The following is a 26,066-nucleotide window of genomic DNA, read 5'->3' on the forward strand; positions in this document are numbered from 1 at the left end:
TGGGCCTGGGCACTGTCCCTCAGCTCTTCAGTTCAAGGCTAGCACTCTACCACTTGAGCCACAGCACCACTTCCAGCTTTTTTCATTTTGCTTTATTTGGTGCTGAGGAATCAAACCCAGGGCCTCAGGCATGCAAGGCAAGTGCTCTACCACTGAGCCATCTTCCCAGCCCCAGCTTTTTGCTAGTTAACAGTCTCAAGAATTTGTCTGCCCAGGCTGGCAGATCTTATTCTTCTGAGTAGCTAAGATTAAAGGTGGGAGCCACAGGCGCCTGATGGGGCTTGACCTCTGGGCCTGGGCATCGTCCCTGAGCTCTTCAGCTCAAGGCTAGTGCTCTACCACTTTGAGCCACAGTGCCAATTCCAGTTTTCTGGTGGTTAATTGGAGAGAAGAGTCTCACGACTTTCCTGTCTGGGCTGGATTTGAACAGTGATCCTCAGATCTCAGGCCCCTGAGGAGCTAGGATTATAGGCGTGAGCCACTGGTACCCAACTTATGAATATTCTTGAAATGATAGGTCAGTAGAATTATCCCACCAGATCTGTCGATTGGCTGTGAGCCTCTTCTCTTCAGGCTCGATGGGCTTTATTCTATCCCTAATGGTCAAAGGAAGCTGAGGCTCACACAGAATTATCAGTTTGTTTAGGGTCAAGTTGGTCATGGTAGAAGTGGGACTAGGTCCACTTTCCCTTCTCTTTGAGTGTCTAATCTTCCTCCTACATTCTGATAAGATTCCACATGAGACCAGAACCTGGTCTTCTCCATTGATGGAACACAGCTACCCCTGCAGTCAGTCATGAGGCTCTTATTTTTCTGTGAGCGTTAGTGGTTGGGTTGTCTAACTAGGAAGAGGACTTCTCTTTTGGTGTTATGTGTTATTAAAAGACTCTCTCAGGCTGGTTGCATGGCTTATACAGGAGAGTGCTTGCCTAGCATGGGTAAGGCCCTGGGTTCAATCCCCAGTACCTCTCCCCTGAAAAAAATGATTCTCTGCTCTTTCTGTATCATGGTATGCTTAGGTGGCCAGTTTGGCCTTGATGTTTGCCTTTTGTATAAAGATTAAGAATTGATTTCTGTTAGTTAAATAGTGTGTTCTCATGGGAATTGGATAATGAGGTCTCTATGATAGGTCTCCGCCAGCCACATGATTTCTCCAAACTGGAGCCAAAACACAAGGTCACAAAGGTGGGAATAGACATTGCCACTTTTGGGTCCCTTGCTTTTGTTCCCTTTTTACTATCAATACCTCCCTTCCAATACACCAGAAAGTGACATTCTTCCTTAATCAAAACATAACATTCTCCATAGAAAAAAAATATAGCCAAAATGCCAGTGGGTGAAGGACCTCTCACTGAGTCTGCACTGTGGGGGTGAGGAAATCACCCGCCCATGAACTAAACTGAAAAGATCATAAAGACTACTTAGTCTATTGAAGCTATTATAACAGAAAACCACATGCTGGGTGTCTTATCAATAATAGAAGTTTAATTCTCAGTCTAGAGCCTAGGAAGTCTAAAATGGAGGCACCAGCAGATAGATTTGATGTCTACTAAGTGAGCTCTCTGGGGATGAGGACTCTCTCTCTCTCTTTCTCAGCACCAATCCTATGATTAGGGGCCCACCCTCATGATGTAGCCCCCACTCCCTCTATTACCATCACATGGAGTTGGGGAATTTAGTATATGAGGGATACAGACATCCAGTAACAGGGACCAAGGTGGGCTGTTGGGCTTTAGTTGTTGTTAATGGTGGTGATGGTGGTGGTGGTGGTGGTGGTGGTGGTGGTGGTGGTGGTGGTGGTGTGTGTGTGTGTGTGTGTGTGTGTGTGTGTGTGTGTGTGTGGTCAGTACTGGGGCTTGAACTTAGGGCCTGCATGCTGTACCTTGTTTTTTTGTTCAAGGTTGACACTCTACCAGTTGAGTCATACCTGCATTTCCAGTTTTTTTTTTTTCCTGGTAATTGGAGATAAAAGTCACAGAGACTTTCTTTCCCAGGCTGACTTCAAATCTCCATCCTCAGATCTCAACATCCTGGGTAACTAGGATTATAGGTATGAGCTGGGCTGCCTTCCTCCATACCCTGCCCCCATCTCCTGGACACATGCTCCTCCTCCAGATGAGGCAGCTGTTAGAGTAGTATTGTTATGCTCTCCATTGGGTCTAGGGCTTTGGGTTCCCAGAAGAGTCACCTGCTAAGTAGGAAACCACCCCCTTTTGGTACTGAGATAACTGTGCACATAGTTATACCCCTCTAGCCTTTGCTTCTCCTTCAGATACATTTTGTGTTCTGGAAACATTGAAGATTTTATTTTCTAGCTAACTTTGGAAACAAACCAACAAGCTAGGTACCAGTGGCTCATGCCTATAATCCTAACTAGTTGGGAGGCTGAGCTCTGAGGATCATGGTTCAAAGCCAGCCTAGGCAGGCAAGTCCAAGGTAGCTACATCTCTGTCTGTCTGTCTGTCTGTCTGTCATCTATCTCCACCAAAAAAGCCAAAAATGGAGCTGTGGTTCCAGTGGTAGAGTAACAGCCTTAAGCAAAATAGATTAAGGATAGTGCCCATGTCCTGAGTTCAAACCCCAATATTGGTGCCATTCATGAACACAGGCACATGTGCGTGCGCCCACGCACACGCATGTGTGCGTGCACATGCACACAAATTCCATTAGCCTGGCACCAGTGGTTCATACCTGCAGTCCTAGCTACTAAGGAACCTGAGATCTGAGGATCAAGGTTCAAACCAAGCCAGGAAGACAAATCTGAGAGATTCTTATCTCCAATTAACTTGCAAAAACCATGGTTGGAGATGTGGCTCAAGTAGTAGAATACCATCCTTTTTTTTGGGGGGGGGGGGGGATCCGGTTGTGGGGCCTGAACTCTGGGCCTGGGTGCTGTCCCTCAGCTCTTCAGCTCAAGGCTAGCACTCTACCACTTGAGCCACAGTGCCACTTCCGGCTTTTTTCTTTTTGCTTATGTGGTGCTGAGGAATCGAACCCAGGGCCTCAGGCATGCAAGGCAAGCACTCCACCACTGAGCCATCTTCCCAGCCCCTAGAATACCATCCTTGAGCAAAAAAATAAGCAAGAGCTTGAGGTCTAATAGTTATATCAAGACCTTTTTTTTTTCTCAGTTGTAGGGCTTGAACTCTGTGCTTGAGCACTATCTCTGAGCTCTTCAGCTCAAGGCAAGCACTCTACCACTTGAGCTACAGTGCCACTTCTGGTTTTCTGGTAGTTTATTGGAGATAAGAGTCTCATGTACTTTCCTGCCTGAGCTGGCTTTGAACTAGGATGCTCAGATCTCAGCCTCCTGAGTAGCGAGGATTAGAGGTGTGAGCCACTGGTGCCCAGCTTCAAGAACTTTTTTTTTTTTTTTTGCTTTTCAGGGTGAGCAATGTGACCAGTGCTTCATTAGCACTTTCACTGCATTCTCAATAGATCCCTAGGAGATAGCTTCTCTCTCTCTCTTTTTTTTTTTTGTAGGTCGTGGGGCTTGAACTCTGGGCCTGGGCGCTGTCCCTCAGCTCTTCAGCTCAAGGCGAGCGCTCTACCACTTGAGCTACAACGCCACTTCCGGTTTTCTGGTGGTTTATTGGAGATAGGAGTCTCACGGTCTCTCCTGCCTGGGCTGGCTTTGAACCGCGATCCTCAGATCTCAGCCTCCTGAGTAGCTAGGATTACAGGCCTGAGCCACCAGCGCCCGGCGGGGATAGCTTCTTTTACAGATGAAGTCTACATGTTTTTTGCTTGTTGCTTTTTTGTTTTTGCTGGTCCTGGGCTTGAACTCAAGGCCTGGGTGCTGTCCATGAGCTTATTTTGCCCAAGACTAACACTCTGCCACTTCAGCCACACCTCCACTTCTGGCTTTTTTAGTAGTTTATTGGAAATAAGTGTCTTACGGTCTTTCCCGTTCAGATTAGCTTCGAACCATGATCCTCAGATCTCAGCTTTTTAGGTAGCTACGATTACAAGCATGGCCACTGGTACTCAGCTCCATTTATTTCAAAAACATTATGTCACTTGCCGGTGTTGCACAACTGGCAAAGTATTAGAGAAGAAATGTAGATGGCCAGGTGCTGGTAGCTCACGATCTGAGGATCATGGTTCAAAGCCAGCCCAGGCAGGAAGGCCAAGAGACTCTTATCTCCAATAAACCACTCAGAAAACCGGAAGTGGCACTGTGGCTCGAGTGGTAGGGTGCTAGCCTTGAGCTGAAGAGCTGAGGGACAGCCCTCAGGCTCAGAGTTCATGCCCTATAACTGACCCAAAAAAAAAAGTAGAATTCAGAGTCTATATGTGCTTAACCATTACATAAAGGAATTCAGGCCATTTTAGGGGAAGATTTTTGAGGCATCTAAAAAGAGCCTGAGAAAATGAAAAAAAACAACTGAATACAATCTCATCTACAGATGTTTTATTCTGGAAATTCCCTTTCAATACAGTTATGAACAAGTGCCTTTTAATAAGTAATTGTGCTGAGTAATGTATACTTCAAGCCAAATCAAACAGACCTCGTGTCCCCAAGAGACTGACTCTTGGGTCTATGAAGAGGACATTGATGTTTGAACAACAAACTAAGAACAAGTACATTGAAAAGCAAGATAGAGGGGATGGTAAAGTGGCTTAGCAGTAGAGTGCTTGCCTAGCACTCAGCAACACATAACTAGAAAAGGCTGGAAGTGGTGCTGTGGTTCACATAGTAGAGTGCTAGCTTTGAGCAAAAGAAGCTCAGGGACTGCTCAGGCCCTGAGTTCAAGCCCCAGAACAAAGAAAAGAAAAGATAGAATATTTACCTGGTCTCAAGGCCTCAATACAACAAGCATATAAGGAAAAAGAGGAAGGCTTTTTAGACGGCTGATGCTGATGATGGATGCTGCTTTGGGTTTAAATGGAGAGACCCAAGATGGATAGGCCTGTAGGGTGGGACTGATGCCAACACAAGCCTTAGTTGGCCTTCTGCCCAGGAATATACTGAACTCACCAATCAGCGTTGGAGTCCTTGTCCCACCCAATGTCAGTCATTTACCACACTATCTCTTCCACTCAGCAGGTCTGCCTACTGCCTGACTCAGAGAGAGAGATTGGGTTGCAAATTCTCCACCCTCCTCCTCCTCCTCCTCCTCCTCCTCCTCCTCTTCCTCCTCCTCCTCCTCCTCCTCCTTCCCCTCCTCCCCCTCCTCCCCCTCCTCCCCCTCCCCGTCATCCCCTTCTTCCTCCTCCTTCTCCATTGTGAGACTTGAACTCTGGGCCTGGGTGCTGTCTTTCACCTCTTCAGCTCAAGGCTAGCACTCCACCACTTGAGCCACAACACCAGTTGCAGTTTTCTGGTGCTTTATTGGAGATAAGAGTTTCACAGACTTTCCTGCTTGGGCTGGCTTTGAACCATGATCCTCAGATCTCAGCCTCCTGAGTATCTAGGATTACAGGCGTGAGCCACCAGTGCCAGGCTCCTTTTCTTCCTTCCTTCCTTCTTTCTTTCTTCCTTCCTTTTTTTTTTGCCCCCCAGTCCTGGGGCTTGAACTCAGGGCCTGGGCACTGTCCCTGAGCTTCCTTTGCTCAAGGCTAGCGCTCTTCCACTTGAGCCACAGCGCCACTTTTGGCCTTTTCTGTTTATGTGGTGCTGGAATTGAATCCAGGGCCTCATGCATTCGAGGCAATCATTTTACCACTGAGCCACCTTCCCCACCCTGGCATTGCCACTCTTGCTGAGCTCTTTCTGCTTGAGGCTGGTGCTCTATCACTTGACAAAACTTCCACTTCTGACATTTTGATGGTTAGTTGGAGGTAAGAGCCTTGCAGATTTGTCTGCCTAGGCTAGGTTCTTACCAGAATCCTCAGATCTCAGCCCCCTAAGTAGCTAGGATTTACAGGTATGGAGCCACACCTGTGTGGCTTGTAAGTTTTCCCTTTGATTGGCATTAAAGATCAGTCCTCTCATCTCCTGGAAGAAATCATTTTATTCTGAGACTCTTTCAGTGTTCCCTGTACAGAATAATGAAGACTGTCTTGTCAAAGTGGAGCCCCTAGCCTAGTTTTTTTTTAGAGGAAAATTCCATCAGTGCCTGCCATTAACTAATATTTCCTCTTGGCTTAGTTTAATCTATTTAATATACAGTAATAAATCTGTAATATCTCAGCAGTAAGTTTCACTGCCAACAACTCCATTCTCTGACTTTTGCTGCACTGTATTTCTTTCTTTCTTTTTGTTGGTCGTGGGGCTTGAGTCCCTCTACCATTTGAGCCACAGCGCCAAGAGATAAGAGTCTCACAGACTTTCCTGCCTGGGATGACTTTGAACCGTGATCCTCAGATCTCAGCCTCCTGAGTAGTTAGGATTACAGGCATGAGCCACTCACTGTTGCCTAGCCTTGCTGTACTGTATTTCATCATAGAGTTCCATCCTCAGACACAGAGAGATAGTCAAAAGATATTTCCCTCATAATTCATTTTTGTATATCCATGACCATGTACCACACAACCATCTTTAGGGATTTCCCATTATTTTAACTCATTTAATTCTCATAACAATCTCAAAGATACTATTATTCTGCTTGGCAGATAAGGCATACTAGTAACTGTTAGCAGAGCTGATGTTCAGACCTAGCTGGTGGATTCCAGAATCACTGCTCCTAACACTGATCAGTGCTGTCTCTAGTAGAAAGTCTGAGTGACCTCTGGTGGACATTTGTTACTATCATAAGAAGGACACAAATTTTAAGGTAAGTCAGGGGACTAAACTGGCACCAGCATAGCTGATAGGACACGTCCAGGCACTGTGAAAAGAAACTTAGCTTGCTGGGGTGGGAAACTGGCTTGTTTCCATCACCTTAGTTTATACTAGCCATAGTTGTGGCTCACTGAAACTGCTGCCTCCTTCCTAAAGTCCTTAATTCAAGGCTCTGTGTGTGTGTGGGGGGGGGGGGGGCTTGAACTCTGGGCCTGGGCATTGTCCCTCAGCTTCTTTTGCTAAAAGCTAGCACTCTACCATTTGAGTCACACTGCCACTTCTGGCTGTTTCCGTTTATGTGATACTAAGGAATTGAACCCAGGGCTTCATGCATGCTAGGCAAGCATCCAAGTGGTTTTTGAAAGGGTTTCCTCTCTTATTTTCCTTTAGGATATCAGACAATTTCTGATGGTGAAACACTGTAGTAAACATAGCAATATATTTACCTTAGAGCCTGTGATTATAACTGTTCAGTGAATTCGTATGATCCAATTATAACTGAGATCATTTGAGAACATACTATGCCTGTCATGGTTCAAATTCTTGGCTTGCGTGATCTTATTGTTTCTCACATACCTAAAATGTATCCATTCTTATGCCATTGTTATGCCACAGAGGAAGGAACAGGCTCAGGGAAATAAAGGAATTTACTCATGATCATACAACTACTAGGTGATAGAATCTGGATTCTAATCCAGAAAATTGGCCAGCAACTCCAAACTGCTTCAAGAGACCCCATGGTTTCTCTTAGGAGAAAGGGAGATAGTTATTAGGGACATTTGTTTGTGTGTGCAAGTAGTAGGGCTTGAACCTAGCAGGTCTGAGCACTGTAACTTAGTTTTTTTGCTTAAGGTTAGAGCTCTACTACTTGAGTCACAGTTACACTTCCAACTTCTTTTTTTGCTGGTTAATTGGAGACTTGCCTACCCATGCTGGCTTTGAACTCCAATCCTCAGATCTCAGCCTCCTGGGTAGTTAGTATTATAGGTGTCAGATACCTGTGCCAGGCACATTTTAATCTTTAAAAAAATTGGATGATGTAGCTTAAGTGGAGGGACAAAGGGTGAACAAATGTAGTAATGGATGGTACTCACTGGACACTGTTGAAAATGAACTATACAACTTGTGGATGGGGATGGGAGGGAAAACTGGGAGAGTGAAAGGGGTAACATTTTCCTAAACCTTTACCTAATTTATGTAACTGCCACCCCTCTGTATATTACCTTTATAATAGCAATAAAAATAAACTTGTATGATGTAATATTTAAGAAGCAAAAAAGGAAATTATGCAGTTGGCTTTTCCTTATTAATTTAACATATATTGAATATATGATACATATGTAATATACAGTCATCCATCACTTAATGACAGGTATATGTCCCGAGAAAAGCATCTTAAGGTGATTTTTGTCATTGTGCAAACATCATAGAGTATTATATTTACATAAAACTGCATATTACAGTCCACTATATACCTAGGCTATATGGTATAGCCATTGTGGTATATGTGGTCCATTATTGATTTTTTTGGGTTGATCGTGGGTCTTGAACTCAGGGCCTGGGTGCTGTCCCTGAGCTCTTTTGCTCAAGACTAGCATTCTACCATTTTAAGCCACAGCACCACTTCCAGTTTTCTGGTGGTTAATTTGAGTTAAAAGTCTCACAGGGGCTGGGAAGGTGGCTCAGTGGTAGAGTGCTTGCCTTGCATGCATGAGGCCCTGAGTTTGATTCCTCAGCACCACATAAGCAGAAAAAGCCAGAAGTGGCACTATGGGTCAAGTGGTAGAGTGCTAGCCTTGAGCTGAAGAGCTGAGGGACAGCGCCCAGGCCCAGAGTTCAGGCCCCACAACTGACAAAAAAAAAAAGAAAGAAAAAAGAAAAAGAGTCTCACAGATTTTCCTGTCCAGGCTGGCTTTAAACCTCAATTCTCAGATATCAACTTCCTAAGTAGCTAGAATATCAGACATGAGCCACCAATGCCCAGCTAATACAAATGTTTTGTTAGGCATCAGTGCCTTTCTATGTAGCCAGTCAACATCCTCCTATTCCAGCTTCTCAACTGCTTGGATTAACTAACTTTAGTTCACAGTTGTATTTTTTTTTTTTTGTCGGTCGTGGGGCTTGAACTCTGGGCCTGGGCGCTGTCCCTCAGCTCTTCAGCTCAAAGCGAGCGCTCTGCCACTTGAGCTACAGCACCACTTCCAGTTTTCTGGTGGTTTATTGGAGATAGGAGTCTCACGGTCTCTCCTGCCCGGGCTGGCTTTGAACCGCGATCCTCCGATCTCAGCCTCCTGAGTAGCTAGGATTACAGGCGTGAGCTACCAGCGCCCGGCTCACAGTTGTATTTTATAAACATCACAGCTGAGAAGCAGCTCGAGTGTTGGGCTCTAGGAATTGTGCAGGGCCGGATCCTGGGAGGCAATCATCTTGTTCACTCAAACATTTTCTGATGGTTATGTCCAACAAGATGGGGAGACAATTGAAAACCAGGTAGGCAGGGTCACTGCCCTCCTGGACTTTATAAATCTGGTGAGAACATTCTTGCTCTGAGTCACTGCCAAGCTCTTGACATTGGACAAGGAACTTCTTCTGTTCCTGTTTCTGTAAAACAGGTGTGATTAGATTAATGAATCTGAAACTCGAAATCCCCCACCTAGGAATCCTAGGTGTATCCTCAGGGTTGTGGTCGCTGGGGAGAGCGGGCGAGGCTCTCCTTGTCCTGCGTTACCGCAAACCCGACAGCGGGGGTCGCTGTTCAGACACTGCTACAGCCCGCGTTTCAAATGTATTTGTCCCTTACCGCCCGCCGTCGTCCCCACCGCCGCGGCCGCCGCCGCCTCCACCGCCGCCGCCCGCAGAGCCCTAGGAGGCGGAGCTGGTGCCGTCCGGGCTCCGGAGCCGGGTGGCAGCCTAGGAGGCGGCGCGTCGGGCCCGGGCGGCCGAAGCTCGGGCCGAGCGGCTGGAGACGCTGGCAGGTGTCGCGGTGCGCAGGGGCGGGCGCTCCGGACGAGAGGTGTTCCGTCCATGCGTGCGGGCCGAGCCCGGCCCCTGAGAGCCTCCGACATGAAGAAGGACGTGCGGATCCTGCTGGTGGGGGAACGTGAGTGAGCGCGCCCGAGCGGGCCTGGCCGGCCCGAGTCCTCACCTCCACCCCGCCGCCCTTCACCCCCTGCCCTTCGCCTCCCCTGGGCCGCCCCGAGACAGACCGCCCTCGCCCCGACCCCCACGGGCTCCCCCAGAACCCCCCGGCCTCGTCCCCGGCCAAGGTCCCTCTGCCTCCCTCTCCAGTCCTCGGCGCCCGGGCCTCGCCGGCCCCCCAGGCCGCCCGCCCGCCCGCCTGCCGTCTTCCCAGGAGATTCCCCCCCCCTACCCCCGACACCTTGTCAGTCACCAGGGTCGGGGAGGGGGGGAACAGAGGTGGGGCTGACCAATGGGGCTCCGGGAGAGTAGGGAGGAGGGGGGGGAACCGAACTCGTGGACTCGTAGGGCAAGGTCGGATGATTGATTGCTTACATTTTGCTCTAGCTTTTTTTTTTTTTTTTTTTGCCATTTTTCTTTTCTTCTTTTTTCGGTAAAGCTCTTCCTGTGCACTGACGTGAAGCTAGAAAGCATCGATGGTTGGGCCGGGAGTGTAGTTTTGACTGGTTTAGCGAAGCGCGAGGCCCCCGGGTTCAATCCCTAGCCATCTGCGGGAGAGCGGGGGTGGGGGGGGTGGAGGGGGCAAGGGGGGAAGGAAGTTGAAGATAGCGTCTATTAGCCAGCAGTGCTTGTGTTTTGAAATAATGCCTGGTACTCGAGGTGTGTCATTCCAAGATCGACGGTCAGTTTCAAATATGAATGAAAATTATATGGGGGGGGGGGCGGGAGGAGGACGTTGTCCTTTAGTTGAAGCAATGATTGTTACACTAAAAGATCTCTCTCTCTCTCTCTCTCTCTCTCTCTCTCTCTCTCTCTCTCTCTCTCTCTCTCTCTCTCTCTCTTTGGCCAGTCCTGGGGCGCTGGAACTCAAGGCCTGGGCACTGTCCTACTTTTGCCCAAGGCTAGCACTCTACTACTAAGCCCAAAAGCCCCTCCACCCTTTTTTTTCTATAACTACTTGGTAGTTAATTTAAAATTTTCAAGTAGGGGCTGGGAAGGTGGCTTAGTGGTAGAGTACTACATAAACAGAAAAAGTCAGAAGTGGCACTGTGGCTCAAGTGGTAGAGTGTTAGCCTTGAACAAAGGAAGCTCAGGGACAGTGCCCAGGCCCTATGTTCAAGCCTCAGGACTGAGGCAGGAGCACACACCACGTACATACACACACACACACACACACACACACAGGCACACACCACGTACATACACACACACACATATTCACACACACACACTCACATACACATTTTTTTTTGTGTGTTTGTGTTTTTTTTTTGTTTGTTTGTTTTTGGGTCTGGTTGTGGGGCCTGAACTCTGGGCCTGGGCACTGTCCCTCAGCTCTTCAGCTCAAGGCTAGCGCTCTACCACTTGAGCAACAACGCCATTTCCATTTTTTTTTTTCTGCTATGTGGTGCTGAGGAATCGAACCCAGGGCCTCATGAATGCAAGGCAAGCGTTCTACCACTGAGATACCTTCCCAGCCCCTCACATACACATTTCAAGTAGGCACCTGGGACTCCCAACAGGAGCTCCTGGAGATTTTAAGATTGATTTATTTTTTTCCTCCTCCTCCTCCTTCTCCTTCTTGCCTATAAAATAAAGGAGAAACACTTCTACAGAGTGTCCTAAGGACAGAACAGCAGGGACTTCTAGATATCATTGTGCAGTTATATTATTCAGTCATTAGAACTGAAATAAAAATGTGGGCTAGGGAGGACTGGCTTTATTAAAATACATTAGTTAGGGCTGGGAAGGTGGCTCAGTGGTAGAGCGCTTGCCTTGCATGCATGAGGCCCTGGGTTCGATTCCTCAGCACCACATAAGCAAAAGGAAAAAAGCCGGAAGTGATGCTGTGGCTCAAGTGGTAGAGTGCTAGCTAGAAGAGCTGAGGGGGTAGCGCCCAGGCCCAGAGATCAGGCCCCACGACTGGACCCCCCCCCAAAAAAAATATATTAGTTAATGCCCTACTATTGTTGATTTGAAGCATCTTACTCTGAATCACATTCCTTGTTTGTTTTGTGCAGGTACTGGGGCTTGGAGTCTGGGCTTGAGCTCTTGCTTGGCTTTTTACACATGGTTGGTACTCTATTGTTTGAGCCACACCTACACTTCAGCTTATTTCTGGTTAATTGGAGACTTTTTTTTTTTTTTTTGTCGGTCATGGGGCCTGAACTCTGGGCCTGGGCGCTGTCCCTCAGCTCTTCAGCTCAAAATGAGTGCTCTACCATTTGAGCCACAGTGTCTCTTGCGGCTTTTCTGCTTATGTGGTGCTGAGGAATCGAACCCAGGGCCTCATGAATGTAAGTAAGGCAAGCACTCTACCATTGAGCCACCTTCCCAGCTCCAATTGGAGACTTTTTTTTGCCATAGCTGGGTTGAACCTTGATCCTCAGATCTCAGCCTCCTGAGTAGTTTAAGAGTGCCGGTGTGAGCCGCCTGCACCTGTCTTCACATTCCATTTTGAGCAGTCCCAATAAGGTCACTCCTATGCCAAGGAAGAAATTAACACATTAAAAAATTCATTTTCTGCAGTGTTTTTTGATGTTCACTAACATTTTGGTTCTCTTTGCCTGCTGCTTGGGTAAATCTTCCTTAAAAATCAGAATTTGGAAGTAAACTTTGTGAGACATAGTTTACTTTGCAGTTAGGACTTGTAGATTTTTTGAGAGTGGGGAGGGGTCCTAAAGACTGAATCTAGGGCCTTGTGCATTCTAGGCAAGTGCTCTACCACTTAAGCTACAACCCTAGCACTGAGTTTCAGGTTTTATTTATAACTTTTTTTTTTTTTTTTTGGTCATGGGGCTTGAACTTGGAGCCTGGGCGCTGTCCCTCAGCTCTTCAGCTCAAAGTGAGCACTCTACCACTTGAGCCACAGTGCCACTTTCGGTTTTCTGGTGGTTAATTGGAGGTATGAATCTCACGGACTTTTCTGCCCAGGCTGGCTTTGAACCATGATCCTCAGATCTCAGCCTCCTGAGTAGCTAGGATTACAGGCGTGAGCCACCAGCGCCTGGCTTAGGTTTTATTTATAACTTTATCTCTATTTTGCATGAAGTTTTTTGAAGAAGTTCAGGAAGGTGTTATTAGCATATGATTCATGCTGATGCATTTAGATCAAGACAAGGGAAAGTGAGCAGGTGTCCTACTTAAAAACTGAGCCTTGCCGGGCACCATTGGCTCACGCCTGTAATCCTAGCTACTCAGGAGGCTGAGATCTGAGGATCTTAGGGTTTATTTATTTATTTATTTGGAGACAGTCTCACTGTATAGCCCAGTCAGGTCTCAAACTCAGGATTCTTCTGCCTCCACCTCTCAAGTGCTGGGATTATAGGCATATATCACTGTGCTTGGCTCAGAAGCCTCAGATTTTGAGGAAGGTACTTAACAGGTTAGTACTACTGGGCTAGTGGTGAACACCTGCAGTTCGAGCTGCCCAGGATGCTAAGGCTGAGATAACCAGCTCCAGGCAACTTAGTGAGACTGTGTCCCAAAATAAAATATAAAAAAAGTCTAGAATTCATGAGGCCTTGGATTCAAACCTCACTCTTTACTATCGCATATAAAAAGGTTGAGACTGAAACTTTAGGCCACCTACCATAAAAGTAGATATGGCAGGCTTAGTAGATATGTGGCTTAGTGGTAGAGCACTTGCCTAGCATGCATGAAGCCCTGGGTTCAATTCCTCAGTACCACATAAACAGATAAAAACTGCAAGTGGTGCTGTGGCTCAAGTGGTAGAGTGCTAGGCTTGTGCAAAAGAAGCTCAAAGACAGTGTTTAGACCCTGAGTTCAAGTCCCAGGTCTGGGGGAAAAAAATAGATATAGAATTATACTTAACTAAAGCTTCTTTCAGTTGTTTTAAAGGTTAGTATTTGTAGGGGAAATGTTTGAGACTTTATTTATTTATTTATTTATTTTTTGGGTCTGGTCCTGGGGCCTGAACTCTGGGCCTGGGCGCTGTCCCTCAGCTCAAGGCTAGCGCTCTACCACTTGAGCCACAGTTCCACTTCTGGCTTTTTTTTTCTGCTTGTGTGGTGCTGAGGAATCAAACCCAGGGCCTCATGCATGCAAGGCAAGCGCTCTACCACTGAACCACCTTCCCAGCCCAATCCAAGACTATTTTAATACTGATTTATGGATTTAATATCTCCATTGTTAATATTAGAGTATCGTTGTAGTGATTTTGAGTTGCTCCTTGCTCCTAGAGTCTACTTTTCTCTTGTTTTAAGATGGTTGACTGAAGCTGGGCGCTGGTGGCTCACGCTTGTAATCCAAGCTCCTCCGAAGGCTGAGATCTGAGGATTGAGATTCAAAGTCAGCTTAGGTAGGAGAGGCGTGAGATGCTTATCTCCAATAAGGGACCAGAAAACCAGAAGTGGTGCTGTGGCTCAAGTGGTAGAGCACTAGCCTTGAGCTGAAATGTTCAGGGACAGTGCCCAGGCCCAGAGTTCAAGCTGACAAAACAAAACAAAACAAAACAAAAGATGGTTGACTGAGAGGCAGGGAAGAGCAAACAAAAAGCATTCTGTCTGGTGTCATGATTTTTATTTTTAATTAAAAATTTTTTTTTGGTATTATGATTTTTAAAGTGCATTCACTCATTTTCTTTCATTATATTTACTGCTCTCAGTGTCTGTTCCTGTAGCAGTTTCACTCACTGAAGTTCTGAAGTAGCTCTGAATGGTTTCAACGTTTTGTTGCAAAACCCTTACGTGAAACTGAAGTGAAATGAATCTTTTCTCAGCCTACTTCTGATCCATCCAGGCATTAATGCCAACCAATTGTGTAATATTTATTTAGTGCTTAGATCAAAGGAGTTAAGCTGTCTGTAAAATTTTAAGATTTTGTTTTCAGAGAAAAAGTACTTTAAATATTATTCATATCTTAGCTTGATTATTGACATAACAAATACCATTCACACCAGATCAAAAGTCAATTACTATTCTTAAGACAAAACAAAATTTAAAATACCTTTGAAAATGCACTCAAATAAAACCTTGTTCAGATCATAATTTTTCGTGGTCAGATTTATTGGCTGGAGGCAGGGTGTTCTAGCTGAAGCTGTATCATAGCTACTTGGAAGACAGAGGTTTAGAGGACTTTGGTTTAAGACTAGTCTGCTCAAAATAGTCCTCTAGAGCCAGGTGTTGGTGACTCAAACCTGTAATCCTAGCTACTCAGGGGGCTGAGATCTGAGAATCATAATTCAAAGCCAGCCCAGGCAGGAAAGTCTATGAGACTCTTATCTCCAATTAACCACCGTAAAACTGGAAGTGGCTCTGTGGCTGAAAGCGATAGAGCACTAGCCTTGAGCAAAAAAGAGCTCAGAGGCAGTGCCTAGGCCCCAAGTTCAAGCCCCATGACCAATTAAAAAAAAAAAAGTCCTCTAGACTCCATCTCACCAGCAGTTGTGTGTGGTGGTATGAGCCTATTATTCCAGCTATGCAGGGAAGCACAAGTAGGAAGATCATGGTCTAGGCTAGCCCAGGCATAAACCTGAGATCCTATCTTGAAAATAACACAAAATGACTGGCGGAATAGTGGTAGAGCACCTGCCTAGTAAGTGTGAATGCCTAAGTTCAAACCCTAGTAATGCTAAGAAGAAATTGCTTGGCTGGGAACTAGGTTAGTTTTTAGTGTGCTTAACAAATGTACCTTTTACAGTAGAATTATCATGAGTCTTACTATTTTATCCAAACCATGTAAGTGCATATTAGTTTCAGTTTACATGAAGTTTTTTGTGTGTGTACTATTACTGGGGCTAGGATTTAGGGGTTGCATTCTTGCTTAGCTTTTTTTATTCACATTTGATATTCTGCCATATGTGTCATACCTTTGCTTCTGACTTTTTGCTTATTAATTGGAGATAGGAATCTTTCAGATTTGTCTGCCTGGACTGTTTTTTTTTTTTTTTTGTCAGTCATGGGGCTTGAACTCTGGGCCTGGGTGCTGACCCTCAGCTCTTCAGCTCAAGGCTAGCACTCTACCACTTGAGCCACAGCACCATTTCTGGCTTTTTTCTTTTTTCTTATGTGGTGCTGAGGAATCAAACCCAGGGCCTCATGCATGCAGGGCAAGCACTCTACCACCTTCCCAGCCCCTATTATATAGATTTTTATATTTGTAATTATACAAATATCACATATAAAGTATATTTGATAATAAAATTATAATTTACAATGAATTCATAATCAAATACATAGAATATAATTTTATTTGATATAGTAATATAAATATGAGCATTAATTTGAAAGATAAAAAAATTGTTCTTTAGACATCTAATCTTGCTGGGCACCGGTAGCTTACACCTGTAATCCTAGCTATTTAAGGAGGCTGAGATCTGAGTGTCAAGGTTCAGAGCCAGACCAGGCAGGAAAGTCCATGAGACTCTTATCTCCAATAAATCACCGGAAAACTGGAAGTGGTGCTGTGGCTCAGGTGGTAGAGTGCTAGCCTTGAGGCTGAAGAGCTCAGGGACAGCGCCCAGGCCCAGAGTTAAAGCCGCAGGACCAACAAAATGAAAGGGGCGGGGTAGACATCTCGTGTTCTCTAGTCTATTTTCTTTCTTTTTCAATTTTTTTTTTAATTGTGAAAATACCATACAGAGGGGTTACAATTACACGAGCAAGGTAATGAGTACCTTTCTTTTCAAGCATTGTTGCATCCTCCTTTGTTTCCCCTTCCCATCCCTTCCCATCTTCCCCCCCACCCCCAGTCTATTTTCTATTCATTTTGCCTGAGAAATGTTGAAATGATCTACAAAAAGCAAGGCCACAGTTATCCCCAAGGACAGTCTCTGATCCAGTTCAACACAACATATCTCCTGTCTGCAACTCCATGCTTCTAAGTAGGTCATCCATGGAAAACATAATTCATTACTATAGACTAAATTATCTGGGTTTATACAGGCTACAAACTCCTTTGTCCTTTCATCACATTTTTTTAAGCATTGATATGGCAGCAAATTCCTGATATTCATGCAGCAGAAATAACATTCTACAGCTCCAACTACTACCCTACCAGATATATTAGCAATTTTTCTTACTAAACACCCAAGTAGCAAAAGATTGACTCATTTTATCTGTTTATTTATTAAGAAGCCTTGTCTAAGTAACGCTTCCTAAGTAACTGTAATTAAAACACATTAAAGGAAGTAGGGTGACTATGGAGTTATATTTTTAATTGGTAATCCTTAGCATTTGGAGAAATAATAGCATTATTCCCAAGGAAGATTTCATTGACCATATGCTGGTGATGTGGTCTGTAGATCAAAACAGTCTCACATCTATAACCTATTCCTCTCCTTCAAGCCTGATCAACATTAGAGCTCAGCTAGTGCTGGAGAAACAAAAATGACAGTAGAGAGTAGGTTTCAATATTCATAGGTGAGGGTGAACAGAATAAGCTCTTCATGAAGAATGGACTCTGTGTGTTCAAATATCCTTGGCCATAAAATACCAGATGTAAATGTATAATTTGTTTTTGTTTTTGTGTTGCCAGTCCTGGGGCTTGATCTCAGAGCCTGGGCACTGTTCCTGAGCTCTTTGCTCAAGGTTGGTGCTCTACCACCTAAGCTACAGGACCACTTCTGGCTTTTTCTGTTAATGTGGTACTGAGGAATTGAACTCAGTGCTTCATGCATGCTAGCACTCTACCATGAAACCATGTTACCAGCCCATAAATGTATAATTTAAATTGGAATTTAATCTTTATTTTTTAAATTATATTTTTATGATCTTAAGTAGTTGTACAAAGGAGTTTCCATTTATCATATCAGTTTATGATTATTATATTCTACTCAGTTTAATTTTGTTGTTGTTGGTGATGGTGATGAGTCTTGAACTCTGGGCCTGGATGCTGTCCCTGAGCTCTTCAGCTCAAGGCTAGCACTTTACCACTTGAGCCACAGAGCCCCTTCTGGTTTTCTGGTGGTTAATTGGAGATAAGAGTCTCACGGATGTTCCTGTCCCGGCTGGCTTTGAACTGTGATCCTCAGATCTCAGCCTCCTGAGTAGCTAGAATTATAGCCATGAGCCACCAGTGCCTGGCCCCAGTTTAATTTTTTTTTTTTTTTTTTTTTTTTGGGTCCGGTCGTGGGGCCTGAACTCTGGGCCTGGGCGCTGTCTCTCAGCTCTTCAGCTCAAGGCTAGCACTCTACCACTTGAGCCACAGCTCCACTTCCGGCTTTTTTCTTTTTGCTTATGTGGTGCTGAGGAATTGAACCCAGGGCCTCATGCATGCAAGGCAAGCGCTCTACCACTGAGCCACCTTCCCAGCTCTTAATTTTTTTTTTTAAGTATGATAACTCAACAAGAAAACACAGAATAAAAAGCAATGACTAAAATGATTTCAGGAATTTGTCTTCTAAAATAAATGCTTGCCTATACCTCAGACTTTGCTTTTACTTGAAGAGACAAAAAGAACCAAAAAATAAAAAGGAAGTAATTCTTGACTTTATTTATTTATTTGTTGGTCATGGGGTTTGAACTCTGGGCTTGGACACTGTCCTTGTGCTCTTCAGCTCAAGGCTCTACCGCTTGAGCACAGAACCACTTCCGGTTTTCTATTGGTTTATTGGAGATAAGAGTGTCACAGACGTTCCTGCCTGGGCTGACTTTGAACTGTGATCCTCAAATCTCAGCTTTCTGAGTAGCTAGGATTACAGGCGTGAGCCACTGGTGCCTAGCAATTCTTGAATTTTTATGTTGATTTTTTAAAAAAGTCTTTTACTTTACATATCTGGTAGAATTTTTATATTGTGTTGAGTGGCATATGGCCTTAAATTCTTTTCCAGATGAGACAGAATATGTATAAATAAAAATACTATATGGTAAGAGGTAACGGAGATTAGTTAACTCAAACAGATATCTCCATTCCTTGTCTGTATGTTCACACATAAGTACAACTGTTTAATTGTAGTATTTACATTGCCTTCTCAGAATGTTTCCTTTCTTGTCTCAGGTACTTGCCTGTTAGAATATACCTGGTGACTGATTTGTAGTTTGGAAGGATTCTGCTCAGACAGGTAGAACTGCCCTTTGGACTAATGAACTGAGCTGGGAAGAAAGCTATGTTTGGGTGGAGGGGAGGCTCAAGTGGCAGAGTGCCAGCCTAGCACTATGTACATAGAGCCAAGGCTCTATGTACAAACCCCAATATTGTAAGAATATGTTGTGAAACTATCACTGGAGACATAGGAGGTACAGAAAAAAACAGGAAACTAACCAGGAAAAGGGTTGTTCTAATAAGTTTTGAGTGATGACCTGACCCTGGGTTTAATCCCAAGCAGGAGCATGTGGTATGGATGAGGAAGAGTTTTGAGAGTGACAGTGAGCGAAGGTAATAGGGAATGCCTTTTAGAAATCTGAATTTTGTGAAGGGGTCCTGTCTGACTGGGGTTAAAAAGAAAGTCTTTGACTTTCTTTTTTTTTCTTTTTTTGTCAGTCGTGGAACCTGAACTCTGGGCCTGGGCGCTGTCCCTCAACTCTTCGGCTCAAGGCTAGTACTCTACTACTTGAGCCACAGGGCCACTTCTGGCTTTTTCTGCTTATATGGTGCTGAGGAATCGAACCCTGGGTCTCATGCATGCAAGGCAAGCACTCTACCACTAAGCCACCTTCCCAGCTCCAAGTCTTTTTTTTTTTTTTGGGTCCAGTTGTGGGGCCTGAACTCTGGGCTTGGGTGCTGTCCCTCAGCTCTTCAGCTCAAGGCTAGCACTCTACCACTTGAGCCACAGCACCACTTCCGGCTTTTTTCTTTTTGCTTATGTGGTGCTGAGGAATTGAACCCAGGGCCTCATGCTTGCAAGGCAAGCACTCTACCACTGAGCCACCTTCCCAGCCCCCCAGCCCCAAGTCTTTGACTTTCTTTACTGAGGAAACTACTATTTTCAGTGTTGGTGATTAACTCAGTTTTGATTGCTTTGTGGATCAGTGATTTTTTTTTTTTTTTGTCAGTCGTGGGGCCTGAACTCTGGGCCTGGGTGCTATCCCTCAGCTCTTCAGCTCAAGGCTTGTGCTCTACCACTTGAGCCATAGCACCACTTCTGGCTTTTTTCTTTTTGTTTATGTGGTGCTGAGGAATCAAACCCAGGGCCTCAGGCATGCAAGGCAAGCGCTCTACCACTGAGCCACCTCCCCAGCCCTTTTTTTTTTTTTTTTTTGCCAGTCTGGCCTTGAACTCAGGCCCTTGGCACTGACCCTGAGCTGGTTTTGCTAAAAGCTAACACTCTACCACTTGAGCCATGGCATCACTTCTGGCTTTTTCTGTTTACATGGTACTGAGGAATTGAACCCAGGGCTTCATGCATGCTAGGTAAGCACTGTACCTCTAAGCCACATTCCTAGCCCTGGTTCAGTGATTTTTTTTGTCGGTCGTGGGGCTTGCACGCTGGGCTTGGGCGCTGTCCTTGCGCTCTTTTTTTTTTTTTTTCAGGTAAGGGGTAGGTTTGTTCAGTAGACCTGCTGGGACCAGGCAAGGTTGGCACTCCACGTGGCTGAGAAAGGCCTGGGAATGAGAGAGAGCTGGGAAAGAGAGGAAAGAGCTAGAAAAGAGCAGAGAGAGGGGTAAGAACAGTAGCACTCACGTGGTATTCAGGTATTCAGAAGACCTGCTGGGACCAGGCAAGGTTGGCACTCCACGTGGCTGGGAAAGAGAGAGGAAAGAGCTAGAGCAGAGAGAGAGCAGAGAGAGCTAGAAAAGAAGAGCAAGAGCAAGAGAGCTAGAAAAGAAGAGCAAGAGCAAGAGCTAGAAAAGAAGAGCAAGCTGTCCTTGCGCTCTTTAGCTCAAGGCAAGAGCTCTACAGCTTGAGCCACAGCGCCACTTCCGGTTTCCTAGTGGTTTATGGGAGATAAGAGTCTCATGGACTTTCCTGCCCTGGCTGGCTTTGAACCGCGATCCTCAGATCTCGGCCTCCTGAGTAGCTAGGATTATAGGCGTGAGCCACCAGCGCCCAGCTCTTAGTAATTTTTTTGAGAAGTGATTTTAAAGTCACATGATAACATGATAGTCTTTGAGTAGTGACACACACACACACACACACACACACACACACACACACACACACACACACACAGCCTTTCTGAAGAGGGGATTATGGGAAGATTAAAGATCTTAAAGAGTATTTAGGTAGGCACGCTTCTCAAGGACCAAGAGTGGGACTTGTTTTTCTTATTTTGTTTTTTTTTTTTTTGTTTTGTTTTTTTGGTCCAGTCGTGGGGCCTGAACTCTGGGCCTGGGCACTGTCCCTCAGCTCTTCAGCTCAAGGCTAGCATGCTACCACTTGAGCCACAGCGCCACTTCTGGCTTTTTTTTTTCTGCTTATGTGGTGCTGAGGAATCGAACCCAGGGCCTCATGCATGCAAGGCAAGCGCTCTACCACTGAGCCACCTTCCTAGCCTGGGACTTGTTTTTCTTTACTGAGGAGCATCTTAGTTATTGAATAGTATCTGTTTCTTTATCTTTCCTCTTCCTCCTCTTCCTTCTTTTTTTTTTTTTTTTTGTATTGTTTTGTTGGTCATGGGAACTCAGGGCCTGGGCACTGTCCCTGAGCTCTTCAGCTCAAGGCTAGTACTCTGTCACTTGAACCAAAACACCACTTCCAGTTTTCTGATGGTTAATTGAGATAAGAGTCTCACAGACTTTATTGCCTGGGTTTGCTTTGAACTGTGATCCTCAGATCTGAGTCTCCTGAGTAGCTAGGATTACAGGTGTGAGCCACCTGTGCCTGGCTTCCTCTATTCTTAACATAGTGGATTAAGAGTTGGAACATAGAAATGTTTAAGATACAGGCTAGGAAATGGCCCATTGGTAGAGTGCTTGCCTAGCATGCTTGAAGCCCTTAGTTTGATTCCTCAGTACCACATAAACAGAAAAAGCTGGAGGTGGCGCTGTGGCTCAAGTGGTATAGTGCTAGCCTTGAGCAAAAGAAGCTCAGGGACAGTGCCTTAACCCTGAGTTCAAACGCCAGGACTGGGAAAAGAAAAAAAAGAAATGTTTAAGATACCAGGAGGCTTCTTCATAATGGGAGAGTTTTTGAGAATATTTGTGTTGGCAGAAGTGGTGACATTTTGGAGACTAGGGAAAAATATTCATTGCTGTTGGGACCAGTAAGGCCCACAAACTCAAAGGTCACAGGAGTTATACAGGGATTGGATCTTTTGAAAGGCTTGTTATTTTGAATACCTGGGAATTATACTACTACTAAAATAAATTTCAGAAAGTACAGGACTTGATATGAGACTACACAGCAGATGAATTCTCCTGTAAGATGGTCCACAGAGAGCTCTGGTTGTTACTCAGTGTGTGTTATTATCACACATACTCTTTTCTCTTTTCCAGATGCATCAGTTACTAAAGCATCAGTTGCCTACAACAAAAAGTAAGAGGTACAAGGTATAGGATTCCTGATGCTGGAATAAGAGAATGGTGACTTTGTACTGTGTGTGTGTGTGTGTGTGTGTATATGTGTGTGTGTGAGAGAGAGAGAGAGAGAGAGAGAGAGAGTGAGTTATGCTGAAGTTTGAATTTAAGGTCTTTTACTTACTGGATAGGCACTCTTATCACTAGTGACTTGGCTCACTTTTAAGGTAATACTTTTTGCCTTTATTATCATAATCATGTGGAATTAGGGTGACTATTATGGATGTTAGCTGAGCTAGATGAAGGGCTAGAATTGCTGAGACCTTAAGTAAAGCTACAATGAAGAGGCTGTTAAAAAAAAAAAAAATCTGTGAAAAGTTGGGTACAAGTAAGCAAGTTTTTTCTTTTTTTTTTTTTTTGGGTCCGGTAGTGGGGCCTGAACTCTGGGTTTGGGTGCTGTCCCTCAACTCTTCAGCTCAAGGCAAGCACTCTACCACTTGAGCCACAGCTCCACTTCCGGCTTTTTTCTTATGTGGTGCTGAGGAATCGAACCCAGGGCCTCATGCATGCAAGGCAAGCGCTCTACCACTGAGCCACCTTCCCAACCCCATTCCTGAATCTTATATTGGCTTTGTTCTTAGATAAAAGTCCCTGCCAAATCATTTCCCCACACACAGTTAAAATAGATAGAACTTGTGGAATTTATCATTTCTAGTAATATGCTACTACTTAAAGTGTACTTTTTCTTAAATTATATATGTTTTCTAGATGTTCTGAGATAAACCGTACAATATAAATATTTAGTACTACTAAATGTAAATATCTAGTACTACTTTTTTTTTTTTTTGCCAGTCTTGGGGTTTGAACTCAGGGCCTGTGCACTGTCTCTTCTTTTGCTCAAGGCTGGTACTCTGCCACTTAGACTGTAGCTCTCCTTCCAGCTTTTTGGTGATTAACTGGAGATAAGAGTGTCATGGACTTTTCTGTCCTGGCTGGCTTCACAGCACTATTCTCATCTCAGCCTCCTGAATAGCTAAGGGTGTATGTATGAGCCATCAGCACCTGGCACTTGTGGGGAATTTTGATGAGACTTCCAAGAAGAGGCAAACAACTGAGTCAACTTTGAAGAAGATACAATTAGTAGCTATAGAAGCTGTATATTATATTGTATTTTATATTATATATATCAGCTATGTGAGTGAGTACATGTGTGTGCCTAGGGGTTGAAATTCAGAGCCTGGGCACTGTCCCTGTGCCTTTTTTCCTGTGTAAAGCTAGCACTCTTATCACTTGAACCACAGCCCCACTTCCAGGTTATTTTTGTGGTTAATTGGAGTCTCATGGACATTCCTGCCTGGGCTGGCTTTGAACTATGATTCTCATATCTCAGCCTGCTGAGTAGCTAGGATTACAGGTATGAGCCACTGGCACCTAGCTGTCTTTTTTTTTTTTTGGGTCCGGTTGTGGGGCCTGAACTCTGGGCCTGGGCGCTGTCCCTCAGCTCTTCAGTTCAAGGCTAGTGCTCTACCACTTGAGCCACAGCACCACTTCCGGCTTTTTTTCTTTTTGCTTATGTGGTGCTGAGGAATTGAACCTAGGGCCTCAGGCATGCAAGGCAAGCGCTCTACCACTTAGCCACCTTCCCAGCCCACCTAGCTGTCTTTTTAGTTTTTGTTCATACACACTTCAGTTTTTTTTTGATAGGTCGTGGGGCTTGAACTCTGGGCCTGAGCACTGTCCCTCAACTCTTCAGCTCAAGGCTAGCGTTCTACCAGTTGAGCTACAGTGCCACTTCTGGTTTTCTGGTGGTTTATTGGAGATAAGAGTTTCCCGGACTTTCCTGCCCTAGCTGGCTTTGAACCGAGATCCTCAGATCTCAGCCTCCTGTGTAACTAGGATTACAGGTGTGAGCTACCGGCGCCCGGCTAGACTTCAATTTTTGTTCATACACACTTCATTTTCTCTTCTTTTCCTTCCTTTGTTCGTTCCTTCCTCTCTCCTCTCTCTCTCTTTCTCTCTTTCTTTCTTTTTCTTTCCTTCTCTCTTTCTTTCTCTCTTTCCTTCCTTTCTTTCTTTCTTTCTTTCTTTCTTTCTTTCTTTCTTTCTTTCTTTCTTTCTTTCTTTCTTTCTTTCTTTCTTTCTTTCTTTCTTTCTTTTCTTTCTTTCTTTCTTGCTAAGCTGAAGAGACCTGGGATAAAGTTTGAAGCAAAGGTTAAAAAAATTACTAAAGTAGTAAATGTAACAAGGTTTCTTGGTTTTTATCTTGTTACCAACCTTTACATACAATAAATACTCTAATAAAAAGAAAGAATAGGGGCTGAGAATGTACCTTAGTGGTAGAGTGCGTGCTTAGCATGTATGAAGCCCAGGCTGGGTTTGATTCCTTAGTACCACATAAACAGAAAAAGTCAGAAGTGATGCTGTGGCTCAAGTGGTAGAGTGCTAGCCTTGAGCAAAAAGAAGCTCAGGACAGTGCCCAGGCCCTGAGTTCAAGCCCCAGGACTGGCAAAAAAAGAAGCAAAGAAAGAATCAGCATAAAAAATAGAAATAAGCATACTGATTTTTTTTTGTTGAAAATATCAATTGTTTTATTCTTTATTAGAAGCAATTTAACACCATTAACAGAAGAGATTATATGTGCTCTTAGGTTTCACTTCAAGTAATTTATTCTGTAGGAATACTAATTACAGCATTATTTATAAAAGTGAAAACTTAGAAACAGTGTAGTGTTTATTGTCAGGATCATAAATTCATTTAGACCATGCATGTGGGTTCACTTCTGGGAATCCCAGAACTTAGGAGGCTAAGGCAGGAGGGTCATGAGTTCCAGGCCAGCATAGGCTACATAGTGAGATATTGTCTCAAAAAGAAAGAAAAAAGAGGTCTGGGAAGGTGGCTCAGTGTAGAGCGCTAGCCTTGAGGTGAAGAGCTGAGGGACAGCGCCCAGGCCCAGAGTTCGGGCCCCACGACCGGACCCCCCCCCCCAAAAAAAAAAAACCCAAAAAACAAAAAAGGAAGGAAGGAAAGGATGGAGGGAAAAAGAAAAGAAAAAAAGGAAAAAGAAAGGACAATACAATATTTGTTTTTTCAGTACTAGAGTTTGTACTTGGCCTCCAGCTTGCTTGGCCAAATGTTTTATCATTTTAGCCATGCCCCAGTCTTCATCCAATGAATCCTCATAGCAGTCTCAAAAACTAATGCTGTAAGCCGGGCACTGGTGGCTCACACCTGTAATCGTAGCTACTCAGGAGGCTGAGATCTGAGGATCGCGGTTCAAAGCCAGCCCAGCAGGAGAGACCGTGAGACTCCTATCTCCAATAAACCATCAGAAAACTGGAAGTGGCGCTGTAGCTCAAGTGGTAGAGCGCTTGCCTTGAGCTGAAGAGCTGAGGGACAGCGCCCAGGCCCAGAGTTCAAGCCCCACGGCTGACAAAAAAAAAACAAAAAAAAACTATTGCTGTAGTTTTTGTTGTTGTTGTTGTTAATAGTGATGGTGTGTTTTTAAGTGAGACACTGTGCTTCAGCCTCTAAAGGGCTGGAATTATAGCATGCAGTGTGTCTGAGCCACAGGAAATTTTTTTCTCTCTCCTCCTCTCCCTCACCCTTCCTCTCTCCTCTCCCTTTCTCTTCTATTTTTTCCCTTTCTCTCCCTCTCCCCCTCTCTCTTTTTTACTAGGGCTTGAATTTAGGGCCTTGAATTCACTAAGCTTACTCAGTTAGCTTGTTCAGCTGGTGCTCTACCACTTGAGCCGTGTGTTACCACTTGCGCCTGGGTTTTTGCTGGTTATTTTTGGAGACAGAATCTGATAAACTTTTGCTTCTGCTTGGGTTGTCTCTGAACTAG

The 26,066-nt window shown here is 44.7% G+C and overlaps 1 protein-coding gene across 4 annotated transcripts in view; it reads left to right on the forward strand.

The window, feature by feature from the left end:
• Positions 1–9,587: 9,587 nt before the first annotated feature.
• The window catches only part of Rhot1 (ras homolog family member T1), an 81,459-nt gene continuing 64,980 nt past the window's right edge, over positions 9,588–26,066 (forward strand). For 2 of the 4 annotated variants that reach the window (XM_042691192.1, XM_042691185.1), the window contains exon 1: positions 9,589–9,827. In XM_042691192.1, the coding sequence (XP_042547126.1) occupies positions 9,752–9,827 (76 nt within the window). In that variant the 5' untranslated portion in view covers positions 9,589–9,751. Of the gene's footprint in view, positions 9,828–26,066 lie in introns of all 4 variants that reach the window. The other 2 variants (XM_042691176.1, XM_042691197.1) reach the window with 2 other exon arrangements.

Source organism: Dipodomys spectabilis, unplaced genomic scaffold (genome assembly GCF_019054845.1).
Source record: "Dipodomys spectabilis isolate Male_0828 unplaced genomic scaffold, ASM1905484v1 ptg000004l, whole genome shotgun sequence".
Classification (NCBI taxonomy): domain Eukaryota; kingdom Metazoa; phylum Chordata; class Mammalia; order Rodentia; family Heteromyidae; genus Dipodomys; species Dipodomys spectabilis.